At 58.6% G+C, this 14,480-nt stretch overlaps 1 protein-coding gene across 1 annotated transcript; it reads right to left on the bottom strand.

Moving 5' to 3' along the window:
* Positions 1 to 476: 476 nt before the first annotated feature.
* Positions 477 to 14,262, bottom strand: YTHDF1 (YTH N6-methyladenosine RNA binding protein F1). The gene is made up of 5 exons (XM_047853619.1): positions 14,118 to 14,262; positions 13,922 to 13,946; positions 12,846 to 12,925; positions 3,672 to 5,192; positions 477 to 1,823 (listed from the first exon to the last, which is right to left on the bottom strand). Exons 1-5 carry the CDS (start codon positions 14,142 to 14,144, stop codon positions 1,797 to 1,799), a joined length of 1,680 nt encoding a protein of 559 aa, XP_047709575.1. The 5' UTR covers positions 14,145 to 14,262; the 3' UTR covers positions 477 to 1,796.
* Positions 14,263 to 14,480: the final 218 nt, after the last annotated feature.

The raw sequence follows: 14,480 nt of genomic DNA, 5'->3' as shown, positions 1-14,480 counted from the left end.
TTCAAACCTCTTACAGTTCGTGCCTGTGAATTTTACCTCAACGGTAGAGCAAACCGAGCAGGCACGGGACTTCCTGCCACACACGCGGGCTCGGAGGAAGCGTGCCGGTGCCCGCGGCTGAAGAACGAACAGAGGGAGGAGGCGGGCGGGACGGCCAGTCCGGGGAGGCCGGTGCTGAGATCTGAAAAGGCCTGCAGCACAACGCCGGGGGGGGGGGGGGACTACGAACTCGGAGTTGTAACCGGATCTTTAAACAGTCCCTCCATCTTTCCCACAAACCACAGCGCGGGGTGAGCGAAGTTACAACATCGACGGTCTCGGTCGCCGGCTCCCCTGCGGCAGACGAGAACTAGAGTCTCGGACGCGGAGAATCGTGCTCGGGCTCTGGGGCAGCGACCCCCTCCCCCCGCAGCTGGCTGTGCAGTTACCACCACCACCAACCCGTGAGAGGGGAGTGAAGAATGAGGACACCAGACTTGCTAAATAGGTATTGTTTATTAAGGCTTGTATTCTCCAGAGGAAAAGTTATCCGATGTCCGTGACTCCACACAGGCAGGAACAGTTCAGAGAAAGTGACACGTTCTAAATACAAGTCTAAATAATACAGCTTAAACTTTAACTCAGAGGGTCTTTTGGAGTAAATAGTTTTCGGAAGGTATCTGCTCTCTAAACAGGAAGATCCCCTACAGTGGGCGCGTGCAGACTGCGTGCCGGAGCGACAGGTGTGAGCACCATGGTCATGCTTGACTCGGACTCCAGGTGGCAGCCAGTTCAAGGTCCCTCGGTCCACAGAACAGGACAGCAAATTCAGTTTCTAAAAGGTTTTTTTTGTTGTTTGCTTTTTTTTTTTTTTTTTTTTTTTTTTTTTACCCATTCAACGGGAAAGAGAAACCAGACGCGCACGGTGAAACCGACGCCCGCGGCATCGCCCGCCGCTCCGTCTGCACCAGCGGATCGGACGTGTAAAGCTCAGCATCGTGGGCAGGAAACTCAGAAGGGCGTCGGGTTGTCGGGTGAGGAGGGGGGCAGGTGGGGTGACGCACACAGCTCGAACGGCCGCCCGCTGAGCCCGGCCCTCCGCGTGCCGCCGCTTCCACCCCGCCGGGCGGAGAGCAGCGCGAGGGACCCGGCGGCCGCGGCGCCTAAGACCGTTCGAGGGTGGATGGCGCTCCGTGCGACGGGGCACGTTCACCACATCTGGAAAACTAAAACGTATCTTTTCGTCTAGTAGAAAAATCAAACGGATTAGCGTTTTAGACAGATAACAGGTAATAAAAATAGCAAACTGCCCAAATGAGGTGATCGTTAACTTGTTGATTTCAACATTTTGAAAAGAAGTATTTTAACAGAAGACAGTAAACGCCAAAACCAGTCATGGTTTCTCGTGTCTGCTATAAAGCAACAAAGGGCTGAGAAATGAGGTCCACGTAAACATGTTAAAGGACACTGACTAGAAAAGTAAGAACATAATTTCTGCGTAAAACCCCAAAAAAACCAAAAAACCACCTTTCAGATGTATTAGGGCTTTCTGTTTGGTTTGCTTTTGAAGGATACTTATATCTCACATTAGGTCTGATTGATAGGCTGACGGAAAACATACTCCTTTATTAGTGAGTTCTAGAATACGATAATCCATAGAAAAAGTACAAACGAACGCAGATCCATCTGGGCAAAAATGAAAGACAATGAGCGAAAGGTGCGACGAGTCGGGCCCCGCACGAGACAACAGCACCAAGCACACGTTCTCTTCAACTCTTTCAGTCCGACGCTAGAACACAGAGGAAACTGGTTCATCCTTACTGTTTGTTTCGATTCTGCCGTTCCTGTAAATAGAAAAAGGAGAAGAGTTGAACACACGGAGTGAATACGCCACGCACACTCCCTCCAAAGTGAGGTCCCCTGGGCCGCGCTGTGGGCTGTGGCCCCCATCTGGGCCTGCACCCCCCGCGGGGACCAGCCAGGCCACGCCAGCAGGCGCCCCGGGCCTCTGATAACTATGCCCAGCCCTCGGCGTCCACCTGCTCCACGCAAGTCCTCTCTGGCCGGGTCTCTTTCCTACCACACCCGGAACCATCTTTCCCAGAGCACGTCTGACGAGCCCGTGACGCATCTCAGTCTCTCCCCACATCCGCCCGGCTGGCTTCTCATCTATAGGGGCAGAAACCACATTGGTCCTTCCTCACAGTGCTGCAACTAAACTCCACTGGAGACACGCAAACAGCGGTCTAAGGAAGAAGCACACTGCTCAAAGTTCTGGTAGGTTCCGCACGTCTCTCAAGCTCCCTGGAGGAACAGCGTAATGCCGTGAGTGCCCCGAGTCTGCCTGCAGGCACGCCTCCCACGGACCAACTCGACACTCTCTCTTCCCAACCCCACTGGCCAACTCAGGTTTGGGACCCCAGACCCTTAAAAACGGCAACCGGTTACAGGCAGAAATTTACCCCTAGCCTCGTCACAACTCCCAGAACCTAGCGAGTCAGGAAGCGTATCTGAGACAAACCACAGCCACACAAAGCCTGCTGCCAGGCTGAAATCCACCAAGGAGCCCAAGCTTCATGACCAGTGATCTCTGCTCTATCCCTGCAAATTCAGCAATTCGGTATTTTACTCTACACCTAAAAGAGCGAGAATACAGGATCTCAGTAACTGGAAATGAATCACACGCCCCTCTCCTTTCCCTACAAACGTAGGACCAATGCGCTTTCCAACTTTTACAAACCGTGATGGTTACACTATGTGCAGCGCCTAACACTGCTAACGTCGCCATCGGCTACAGGCCTTTCGGCTAAAAATGCTCCGGGACGCTTGCCATTCACAGACGGGTGACGCGTCTGTCGGTACAGGACCGCACACCAACCGTCGTCAACTGGCGCTGAATTTAAAAAAGGATGTTTCGATATCAAAACAGCAGGAAAAAACCTCAGCATGAACTCTCTCAGACAAGCCAGCTTCACAGAGTGTGCTTGGTCGTCCTTGTTCCCACCCTGGGCCAGTTCACGGCCACGGGCCCCGTTCCGCTGCAGCACAGGCAGACTCGCTTCAGCGGGCCGGAACTGCTCAGGCTCCGGGAGGTTCTCGGTGGCCGAAGGGGAACGCACTACGTCGGAGGCCCAACTCGCGGCTCGCACCCCGGGTTCTAGATGCTCACTTCCGGTTAGGGGAGGCCTGCGTTCCACACCCACTCTGCCCCCACCTCCTCTTTGCCACCCGGAGGGAGAGTTCAAGGTCCCAAAACCTGTAAGGCAATGGGTTTTCAGGAGAAAAAGAAGCCACGGCCTCCAGACCAGAGCTTCCCGGGTGAGGAGGGCGGTGCCCTGGGGGGTCAGGCAGGGCCTGTAGCCCCCCACGGCCCCAGCAGCCTCGCCGGCCTACCCCAGTCCACAGGCGTTATTTCTAAGTGTCCAGGGAGAATTCTGCACCATGGCCCCAGGGCTCCCTGTTCCCTAAGAACCACAAAGCTGCGTGGTCACGCCCACTTATGCGCCATCCCCCCCCCCCCCCCCCCCCCCCCAGTGACCGTGCCCGGACAAGCCCAGACGCCGCTGGCCCTGCCCGAGGCCACGGGGACCTGGCGGTCGCCGGGCCCCAGCCGGCGAGCACGAGGCCTCGGCTCCGGTCCCGGCCCCGGCCCCGGTCCGCCCGGAGCTCGAGCGCGAGAAGGTCAGACTCACCTTGCGCACCTCCTCCTCCTCCTCCTGACGCTTCTCGTAGTGAGAAAAGTCGTCAAAGATGGAGGTCGTGTGCTTGTAGGAAGCGATGATTCTGAGCACTTGCTTTGCTTTCTCTAAGGGCACCTCCTGGGTGTCACGGGAGTTGGTGACCGGCTTGTTGTCATTATTCTCCAGCCTGATGTGCCGCAGCTGGTTGTTGGGCACGTCCTTGACGAAAATCCATTTCACGTCAAACTTGCCTTTCCACTTGTCCTGAGACCAGACCCCCGCACTGGTGCCGTAGTCCACGGGCGACTTCATCTCGGCCACCCCGCAGAAGTGCCCGCTCCCGTTGACGCTGAAGAGCAGGTACACGGGCCCCTTGCTGCCGGCGGCGCGGAAGGCCCCGTCCAGGCGCTTGTTGCCGTGCTCCGTGCTGCACCAGATCGAGTACTTGATGGAGCGGTGGATGTCGTCCTCCGAGTAGCTCTTTATGATGAACACGCGGCCGCTCTTGAGATTCCAATCAAACTCCTTAGGGTTATAGCTGTGGGCCGCTTTCAGTTTTTCCAGAACGGGGTGGGACTCCACACTGGGGGCAGAATGAGGCTGAGCGCTTCCAGGAGAGTTACCGTCGCCGCCGGCCCCTCCGCCCTGCCCGAAGGCCGCATTTCTGTTGCGAGGGGCGACCCAGCGGGTCTGGGGTGGCTGCTGAGGGCTCGGATACTGCGGTTGGGCCAAAGGGGGGGGCTGAGCGGGAAGAGGCTGCACAACCGGCTGGGGCTGCGGGGCAGGCTGGGGGGCCGGTGCCTGCTGCGGCGCCGGAGGCTTGGGCACAGGCCCTTTGTTGTCCCACGTGCCGATGTCCATGTTATGCTTTATAGGTGGCGGGGGCAGGGCTGCCCCAATGACAGGTCCGCTTTTTGCTTTCATTTTCGGCTGTGGCTTTGCCGGCTTGCTGGCGATGGCAGCCCACGAGGTCGGCTTTGAAACCGGCATATTCACGCTCGTCCCACCATTCCCGGAAAGGACACCGGCCATCGCCACGCTGCTAACCACCGACCCCACGGTCTTGACGGCAGAGGTGGTGACGTCCCCGATCTTCAGGCCCACCATGCCCTGCTCCAGGCTGTTCATGCCGGGGGCCTTGTTGAGGGTATCGCTGTGGAAGCCCGTCTGCCCGTCCACGATCGTGCCACCCAGGGAGCTCGGCGGGTACGTGTAGCTGCTCCCGTAGGCTGAGCTCTGAGCCTGCTGCCCCTGAGACCCGCTCGTCCCCCAGGCGGAGAAGGCAGGGTTTTCGGGGAAGAAATTGAACCTGTGCTGGTAGATGCTGTTCCCCAGGCCCCCGGGCTGGCCGAAGACGGCATCGTGCATGAAGTGGTGGTCTCCGTTACTGAGCTGTCCGTAGGTGGTGAGGTACGGGATCGGAGGGTCCCCTCCAGTGGACCAGGGCGCCTCACTGAGGGAGTAAGGAAATCCGATGGACGGTGGGTAGTAGCTGGACAGGTAAGGATCCGCCATGGAGGGGTAACTGTTACTCTGGGAAAACAAGCGGGGACGGGTTAGACTGCTCTCAGGACGCGACTCGGAGACTTCCTGCCTCGGTCCAGGCGGGCTGCGCGGCACCGTCACCCCCCACAGGAACCGAGGCCACCCAGTGAGAACACAGCAAGGGCTGAGAGCAGCCAGGTGGTCACCTGCAGCGTGCTGGGTCCGCGTGACGCGACCAGGCCCAGCCGCCCCGGCACTGGCCGCCAGCAGTCCACCTGCAGCCACTCCCGCACCCTCAAGCAGCACGCCGTTCACGCGGGAGGGAACCAGAGTGGGGAGCGGCGACGCCGCCGACCCCGCACACGGGACAGCGCCGCCGGCACGGCGGGAGGGGAGAACAGCTGCGGGAAGGCCAAGACGGCTTTCGGGGGGCTCGGGGCGACAGGGCGGCTTGCCCGGCAGCCTGGTTTCAAGCCCCCCTGACTGCTCAACGCTCCCGCGGGTCCCCGCGGGTCCCCGCGGGTCCCGGCTCACGGGCAACACCCTTTTCCGCCGGACCCACGGGCTCCTCCCACCCCCTCTATCAAAGGCCGCTTCAGAGGCCCCTCCCACACGCCTTTCCTGCCAGCCCACCCCCACTTCCGAGTCCAAAGGGGCCTCGCCATCTCACATCCCCACCACGGCCCAGGCGTGGCCTTGGCTCTCACCGCGCGTCAGGCAGCACGGAGGCCTCGGCCGGCTCCTTGGCCAAGACTCCGTGTCCTGCCTGCTCTCTGAGCTGGAGAAGCCTTCACGTCGGGCTCCAACTTCACCTGGGATTCCTTACTGAGAGGACACCCGTGCGTCGGTTGGAGCCTCAGAGAGGGCTTTTCGAGCGGCTGGACTGCCCTCGAGGCAGCAGAGACTCACCTCCGGAATCTCAGGAAATCTGCCCAGGGTGTGGATTTAGACCTGAGGTCAGCCATTCTGGCAAGGCGTCTCCTTGGGGAGAGACTCAGCGGGCTTCTGGCCACAGCTGGGGCCCCCTGGCCATGCCACTGGCAGGTGATGTAGATGGTTTCCTGGCAGGGATGGGTGGTAGGAGGAGGGGAGGGGTGCAGGGGAGGGGTGCAGGGGAGGGGTGCAGGCTTCCAGCCCAGGGCAGCTGGCTTAAGGAGGGGCAAGGCCATAAAGGAAAACAAGAGTGGAGGCAGCAGCAAGCTTTCCAGCCCAGGCTACCATTTTCTGACTGCTTAGTGGGCCCCCTCCTCTCCCCTACCCTCCTCTACAAACAACCAGAAAGTTCTACAAGGAGAGCATTGGCCAGAGACCTCCTCCTCCAGCCCTGCACCGACTATCACGTGAGAACACCGCTGTCCTGGCCGGCACAGTCCCAGGGACCCACAGAGGCGGGGAGCCGGGCTGAGGCCGCCAGGGAGGGAGAGCCAGAATGCCAAACAAGCATTTGCGCTCTGCCACCGTGAGAAGGCGTGGGACTCTCCAGACCCCGCTCCCCCAGAGGACCCTCTGGAGAACAGGCCGGTCCCTCAGCAGTCCCAGCCCAACACGTGACGTCGGTCACCCAGCCTCCTGGCTGTCGGTCTCCACTGCCACCTCCTGCTGCCCCATCCCATCGAGGATTCGCAGGATCTCAGGCATCGCCGCTCCTGCCTGTTGGCTGCTCCATTTGACGGCAGCCAACTGCAGAAATCACTTTTTAAAAGGCAAGGACTTTCCCAGTAATAAAAATCACGGAGATGCTCAGTGGGTGAAAAACAGACAACGAACCGGCCCCATCATCAATGTCCCATAAGCCGCGGCACAACTGGAGCTACCTTCCCCAGAAAGGACGTCAGTGACTCCGGCCCCTTCTTGTAACCTCCTCTGTCTGCCTGCATCCAACCTGGGCCCTCAAAGACGCTCTCCAGGGGGCCGGTCAGGAGGGAGAACAAATCACCAGGTTCGGGCAGAGGGCGTGCTCTGTGAGGCGAGGGGCAGCCCCAAGAGCTAAGCCTGCCGCCTGACCTCAGCACCCACAGACGGGGCTCACACGGGGCTAGCACCTCACTCGTGACTCACAGGTAAGCCCCACCCGTAGCAGGACGTAACTGAGGACACAAACCATCATGCGTTGTGTTCTCCATTCAACGTCCCTCCAAGTTCATCTAAAGTCCTGCTGTGGACTGGACAGAACTGGCGTTCCGGGTCCTGACCACGCTGTGCACAGGCGCTTCTCGGAGGCTTCCAGCCAGGACCGTCCCAGGAACAGGAAGCCAGCCAGCCGGCACCCCTGAACCCTCCTGGCTCACGGGAGTGCCTCCTGGCAGGAGGGCGTCTGGGAGAGAAGTGGTGGCCCTGAGTGGACCTAACCCTCTCCTCCTGGGACCCGTCAGTGCAGGCGGGTCACGGTGAGCACGGACGGGAGAGTCACAAAAGCACCTGGACTACAGATCTTCCTCCAACGCTACGGCTCTTACAGCAAAAGGAACGGAGACTCCTCGCTTCAAGGCCCCAGATGAAGGGGCGTCCTGACAAGCGGCCGCAGGCCCACCAGCAGCCGTCCCCACGCGCACCAGGCCCGGCACTCCCACGCCAGCCCTGCCCACGGCCTCCGTCCGTCCGTCCGTCCGTCCTCACCTCTGTCCTCCCCGGGACACGACTGGCTCCAGGCCACCTGGCGGGCCGCGTGCAGCAACCTCAGCGCCGTGAGCCTGACTCGGTCTCCACCCCTGTCCTCCCGGCAGCTCTTCGCTGCACCATCGGCCGTCTTGCCTTCAAAGCGCTAAAGCCAAGCAAGTCAGTGTACGAACCTACGTGCGGTCAGTCATTCGTCCCGTGAGAAGACCCGGATGTGTTTACTCTCACTTGCTATTCGGACCACACCCCCTCCCTCCCGGGCTGTGCTGCACAGGAAGCGGTCCCCATCAGTCCGTCCGTCCGTCCACAGCACATAGGGCCCAAATGCTCTGGCCTTAACTTCCGGCAAAACTGAAATTCTCCTCCCCGCATAGGTGAACCGGACCGCGGCCCCGACTGGCCAGGCCGTGCCCCGCAGCGCGGGCTCCAGACACATGTGCTGCCGCCTGGACACTCCTCGGCTCGACCCACCGCGCCCCGAGGCTGCCAACTGGAGGCCGGTGTCTCGGGGGTGCGGGTGCAGGCGCTGCAGCGGCAGAAACTCTCCCTCCCTGCAGGCAGCCGCTCGAGGCAGGGGCGCTGCACGTCCTGGAAGAGGCAGGACCTACAAAAACCTTTTTGAGGCCAGTGCGGGTAAAACCATCCCCCTGACGGACGCTCCCACATACGAGACTCCGTCTAATTGTAGCCTTTGCTAGAACGCAGGGCCCCCAAACAGGGAGGCGAGGCGGACTCCTCTTCAAGGCAAGCTGAGGCTCCACGAGGAAAGACTGACAAACACCGGACTCCCGGGCGCCTCCTTGTGGCCAAGTCCAAGATCACAGACAGAATGGGCTCTCCAGACAAAACAGACTTCCACCAAGTCTCTGTCTGTGATCCCTGCATCACTCTCGTTGAAAAACCACAGTAAAACACAATAATGAACCTATTCTAAAATTCAAACTTTTTCACACTTGGTAAAGTACAGTCACGTTAAAAAACAAACTCATCCTGAACGGCTAGAAATTACGCTTAAGTAAATTATGTAGAAGTGGAAAGTATCCACGGCGATTATGAAGACTGACAAAGGGACCAGAGCTGCAAGGGGCCCAGCAGGTGCACCCAGGGGAAGCCCCAGGGACACAGGCTTGGCTGCATGTGTCTCCGTGCAAGAGGACTGCAGTCCCTCAGCTGGCTGGGTCGCGTGCAAGGAGCACAGTTTCTGACGCCAGAGAATTTCTGCCTTTGTGTCCAGCTCGAGGCACGTAGTTTCTTCTTTTAAGTAGGCTCCACACCCAGCACGGAGCCCAACACAGGGCCGGAACCCACAACCCCGAGATCAAGAGTTGGACGCCCAACCGACTGAGCCACCCAGGCGCCCCATGAGGCACGTCGTTTTGAGCAACTTGACATCAAGAAGTATGTGAAGACCCCACTGGGCCCCACCAGCCACACTCCACGATGGCTGGTCTCCACTGAGTGGGCGCCATCACTGAAGCCCACAGCCTTTGGACCCGACCACAAGAAACCCGCGCCAGGCCACGGCCTACAAGACCACGCGCTCCTTGCTAACTCCCCCAGTCGCTCGAGCCCGCCAGAACTGCCCAGCACAGAGCAAGCCATGAGCCAGCTGGCCCCCAGGCTCTCCACATGAAGTGGCCCACCCAACAGGGCATCAGTTTAGCCTGGCCTTGTGCTGCGGGGTGAAAACCACCCCCAAACCTGACAGAAACCCTGGATGACAGCCGAGCACGATTTTCAAGACGAGCTGGTCTTTTTATGAACAGAAGCACCTCCCGAGGCCAGACGCTTTCTGCAGAGAGCGAGAAGGTACAAATTTCAACCTGACCACCTAAGGAACCTCTGGGATGGGGCACACCAGGTCCTGGAAACGGAGGTGGGAGCCCACCACACCCTCAACTGCGAAAACACACCCCAGCACGTCAAGTGGCTCTGCTCAAAGTGGAAGTCGATCCTCGCGTCAGAGGCATCACAGCTTTCTAGAAGAATAAGCATAAACCCATGACGGTGCTTGGCACTGAAAACGGGAACAGGAAAACTTGCAGAACTTTCTCATAAAGTGAAAACATCCTATCACACTCAGAACACAACCGAACTAAACACAATCGAGAAATAAACTAGAAAAGTTTACTTCCACTCCTTTGTGTCTCTGACAGACGTGCCTGGGCAAACAAGCGCGTCTGCTGACGACCGAGTGATCCGGTTCAGTCCGTAGTATCCACATCGTGTGGCCCCCACCCAGAGCCCGTCTGCTCCCCCGCACTTCCCCCCACCCATCTCCTAAAGCTAACATGTATTTCGTGTCACAGAGGGGATGCAGGGCTGCTACATCAGGATGCTCCCGGGGGCAACCAGGAAGGCACAAATGCACGCCCGAGGGCCCAAAGGCCCTCCCGCACCCAGGACCCTGGTTCCGTTGTGGGGCGTTACAAGCTGAACTAGCCTGAACAGCATGCTTGTAAACACTTTCCAAATCGTCCCGGTATTAAAACTTCATAAAACACAAAAACAGAAATAGCCTCGAACTTGCCACTACAAACACCCATATTAAAAAAAAGCGTCACGGGGCTGACGGCCTCGTCACCATCCTCCCTGCGGTGACGGCCCCAGAGGTACACAGGCAAAGTCCCTTGTGAAATGGCACCCTTCAAATACATGCCCCCTGTCACATGTCCAAAACACCTCAATAAAGAGAAGCACAGTGCTGGCAACTGAAGTGCGCTGCTCCCGGCCACACGAGCCACCGCCGTCCCTCACTCACGTGCGGTCGGGCGGGCCCCATGGCGCGCCTCCCGTCTGGGAGCTGGAACACCGAAACACAGAGCTGTCCTCAGGAGAAGCCTTTGCCAGCAGAGCCCAAACCCAGAGGTGTCATCAATCCCCAGTGGCTTCTGTCTGCAAGGAGGCCACGTGCGTGGTGGCCAGAACGAAGAAAGTAGCAACAAACACAAGGACCAAACGAGCCCCTGCTGTGTGCATGGAAGAGACCATCTCTTCCCCCCCCCAGTTAGTCCAGAACCTAGCTCTGCCACAAACTGGCTCCACCACCCGGGCAAACCAGGCCTCTCGGGCCCCTTTCTTCATCCACAAAACAAGAGGACCAGGAAAATTAGGCTCTAAGAGCTCTCCCGTGTTACCTGCATTCTACACTCTAACAGTTGGGCGTGTCTGGAAAATCTGTTCTCAATCAAGAACCTGGATTTACTCTTAGGGCCCCTGGGTGGCTGTCGGTTGAGCGTCCAACTCTTGACTCCAGCTCAGGTCATGACGTCAGTTTCGTGAGCTGAAGCCCCGTGTCAGGCTCTGGGCTAACGGTGCAGAGCCTGTTTGGGACTCTCTCTCTCCCTCTCTCTCTGCCCCTCCCCAGCTCTCACACATGTGTGCTCTCTCAAAATAAACAAAAAAACGAAAAAGATCACGAATCTACTCTTAAGTAATGTGATTAACCATCTTGCTGAAAAGCACACCAATACCCAGGACAAAGGGCTGTTTTAAGGCTGTCCCTTGCAGCGTCACCCGACCCCCGTCCTCCGAGCTGGCTTCCCCAGGGTGAAACAGCCGTAATTACCCTCCTGACAGAAAATCATCTGCTCTGCTTCTAAGGAAATCCGCCCAAATAACATGAAAACGCCTGCCTCATAAAAACATATTTCGAGTGAAACGATTCCCCTCACCTTTCTTTGGCCAAAGCCTAAAACACGATACCGCCATAGCATTCAGACCACGTAAGGGAAAAATAAAGTACTCCTTCAACTTCTTGCCATTACCCCGACAATGCATCACCGAGGCCAGGGTAGTTCTCTGCCCCACCTGGCCCTGCCCAGAGGAGGGGTGGGTCCTGGGGGGGGGGGGGGTGCAAGGGGAGGGGCTCTAGAAAGGGTGTCCTGGGCACCTTGACTGCAGACTGGCCCAGTGCAGTAAGGACAGGGGCACCTGGGAGCTCAGCAGGTTGAGCCTCCGACTCTTGATTTTGGCTCGGGTCATGTTCTCCGAATTCGCGGGATCGAGCCCCGGTCGGGCTGAGCTGACAGTGTGCAGCCTGCTTGGGATTCTCTCCATCTCTCTCTCTCAAAAATACACATTTTAAAAAAAGAAGGACGAAGACAGGGAAAAGTTTTAAGTTCTAAGACACTTCAGAAAGGGGCAGACTGGCAAGAAAACTAATGTCATTCCACCCCAGGGAAGAGGCAAAGCCTGGTTTTATTCCAAAGCGAACACGCGTAGTATGTTTTAAAAGTGGTGGACGCTATGCTTAACCCTGAACTCCAACTAGCCTGGTGGCTTTACCCAGTGTAAGTCAGCCCCCAGGAGACGCCATCAAGACACTTCTGCTCGTCCTCCCGGTATGCGTGTAGGGGGAGGAGGCCAGGAAGGCTGCTCAGCATCCCACGACTCACAGCCCCCCAAACAAAGACTGTTTCCGTCCAAATGCCCACAGGGCCACGGTGGAGAAACTCTGAAACACCGAAGAAAAACGGGCAGCTACGACCTGCTGGGCCCTGTACAGGTGCCATGTCGGAGCTTGACGAGCACTGCCTGCCATCCTCCCAACGACTCCCCAGCCGTCTCCACAGCCAGTCTTCTACAAAAGGACAGTGAGGCACAGAAGAGGCGAGCCACCCGAGGAAGTGTCACACGGCAGCGGAGTGAAGATCCGAACCCAAGGCCAAAGTCTGGCTGCGGAGCTGGATTCTTAGATGCTCTCCTGGACCACAATTCTCCTTGCCCAGAGCTAAAATAACTCCCCGGGAAATCTCAGACAACGACACACGCCTGCACCGCATCCACGGCGGTGCAACACCGAGCCGTAGGCGCTGAGGACGACAGAAGTCCCCCTGCAGACGGCCCCAGCGGGACCTTCCTTCCCGGGGCGCGCCGCCTTCCCCACACTCACGCCCCATGTTTAACTCAAGGCTAGTCTTCTGAGCACATCCTCAACACGCTCTCTGTTGCTAGTACTGTATGTGGTGCTTCTTTGTTGTTTAGGATGATAAAATCAGAAACGTGGCAGGAAAGTTGCATTACGAGACTCAAAACTAACATAAAGATACAGGTTTAAAAAAAATAAAGAACAAAAAAGCTCACCTGATTTGACTGTCCAGAAAGGTAGGGCTCAAAGTCATTGTCATGGACTGTATCCTTCTGATGCAAAGAACCATTTTGTACTAGAACAAGAAGTTGCAAAATGTTATCTTTCGATTTTAAAAAATTACCTTTAAGCATGGAAATCAAAGACAGTAAAGCCTACGTCCCTCGATTTCTAAAAATTGCTTTTACTTAAGAAAGAACACAGTACCCAGCTGACGTCTACACGATTAGGACGGTAAGGCACAACTTTCAACAATTTCATGTTTTTGGTAAAAATTTGATCATAATTTGGTAGAACTTGACAAAATAACCAAGAGCTTGTAACTGGGCTTCGGGGATGATGGTGTGGCCTGAGCAGACTACGGAGGCAACCACGGCGCTTGCAAAGGCCTCACTGCGAGTGGGGGGACGGAGAAGAACCGGGAGCTTCCGGCCCGGGCAGCGGGGGCCAGGCTGTAACCGAAAGACGCTTCCGAGCTCATTTTTATCCGGCTCTCCACTCACTTTCCGCTGTTTCAACGCTCAGCCGAAAAAGGAAAGGAAAGGTAAATAAAGTGCTGGGCCCTTTCCAGTCTTAAAACATGATGAACCATATTTGGTTACACCCGAGTAACACACACTGGTTGAAAAGTCTTCCAAGTAAACACGAAGTGTCACTTACGGGCTCTCACGACGGGGAGTCTCGGGGGTTCACCCTAAGCCAGCACATCACGAGAGACTCCCGAGGCCCGGTTCACTAGGGCTCTAACTACTGGGGTGCGCAGCTAGCTCCCCAGGGCCCCCGGGGCCAGCCCCGCACACCTGCCTCCCTCCCTTCCCCCACTCAAGTCCACCATCTTGCAGCGGGGAGGGAGGACCCGATGCCTCCCGCCACCCTTTTACTTACTTCTCCTTGAAAAGTCCCCGATCTCCAGCTGCTAAACCTCCCGGTATCGCCACCTAACATCTATCTCCCGGAAGCACACGGAGGAGAAGCGTCCGGCTCCAGACGCCCTTCCCAGACCTTTTCTCCCCCACATGGCCCGCCGCCTCCTCCATCCAGGACCCGCAGCGACCGCGCCAACTTCGCTCACCTTTAGTATCCTGTCCTTTTGTTCTCTGTGTCGCCGCAGGCCGGGTCGTGCGCGCAGACGGGACCCCGGGGAGAGGGAAACACAAAGTTATTCACGAGGACCCCTCCCGGGCGTGGGGCGCGCTCCGGCCCCGAACGGGCCCCGCCGCCCCGGGGCGCCCCCGGCCGCCCTCCCCCGCGCCCCCGGGCCCCGCTACCTGGGGGTCCACGCTGGTGGCCGACATGCTTCATGAACGGCGCGGCGCGGCGCGGGGCCGGGGCGCCCGCCGGCTCGGGCCTCCCCGCGAGGCCGGGCCTGTCACCCGCGCTCTCGCGGCCCCGGGCCCGCCGCCTCCTCCCCGGACGCCGGCCGGGCGGCGGCGGCGGCGACTGCTGGGCGCGCGGGCCGCTCGCGGGGCGCGGCGCGGTGAGACGGAGCCCGGACGGGACGCACTGACGAGGCGCCGACTCCAATGGCGGCGGCGGCGACGGCGGCGGCGGCGGCGGCGGCGGCGGCGGCGGCGGCGGCGGCGGCGTCGGCGGGGACGAGGCTGCGCGACGTCAGCGCGCGCGGGGCAGGC

Source organism: Prionailurus viverrinus, chromosome A3 (assembly GCF_022837055.1).
Source record: "Prionailurus viverrinus isolate Anna chromosome A3, UM_Priviv_1.0, whole genome shotgun sequence".
NCBI classification, from domain to species: Eukaryota; Metazoa; Chordata; class Mammalia; order Carnivora; family Felidae; genus Prionailurus; species Prionailurus viverrinus.
The sequence above is the reverse complement of the archived record's forward strand: the minus strand, read 5'-3'. Positions and strand labels throughout refer to the sequence as shown.

Excerpts from the sequence above, each read along its gene's own strand:
- YTHDF1 (XM_047853619.1), bottom strand. The coding sequence starts at position 14,144 with ATGTCGGCCACCAGCGTGGACCCCCAG. Across the intron at positions 13,947-14,117 it reads CCACCAGCGTGGACCCCCAG|AGAACAAAAGGACAGGATAC; the intron begins GTAGCGGGGCCC and ends GCGGCGACACAG. Across the intron at positions 5,193-12,845 it reads TTTCTGGACAGTCAAATCAG|AGTAACAGTTACCCCTCCAT; the intron begins GTGAGCTTTTTT and ends TTGTTTTCCCAG.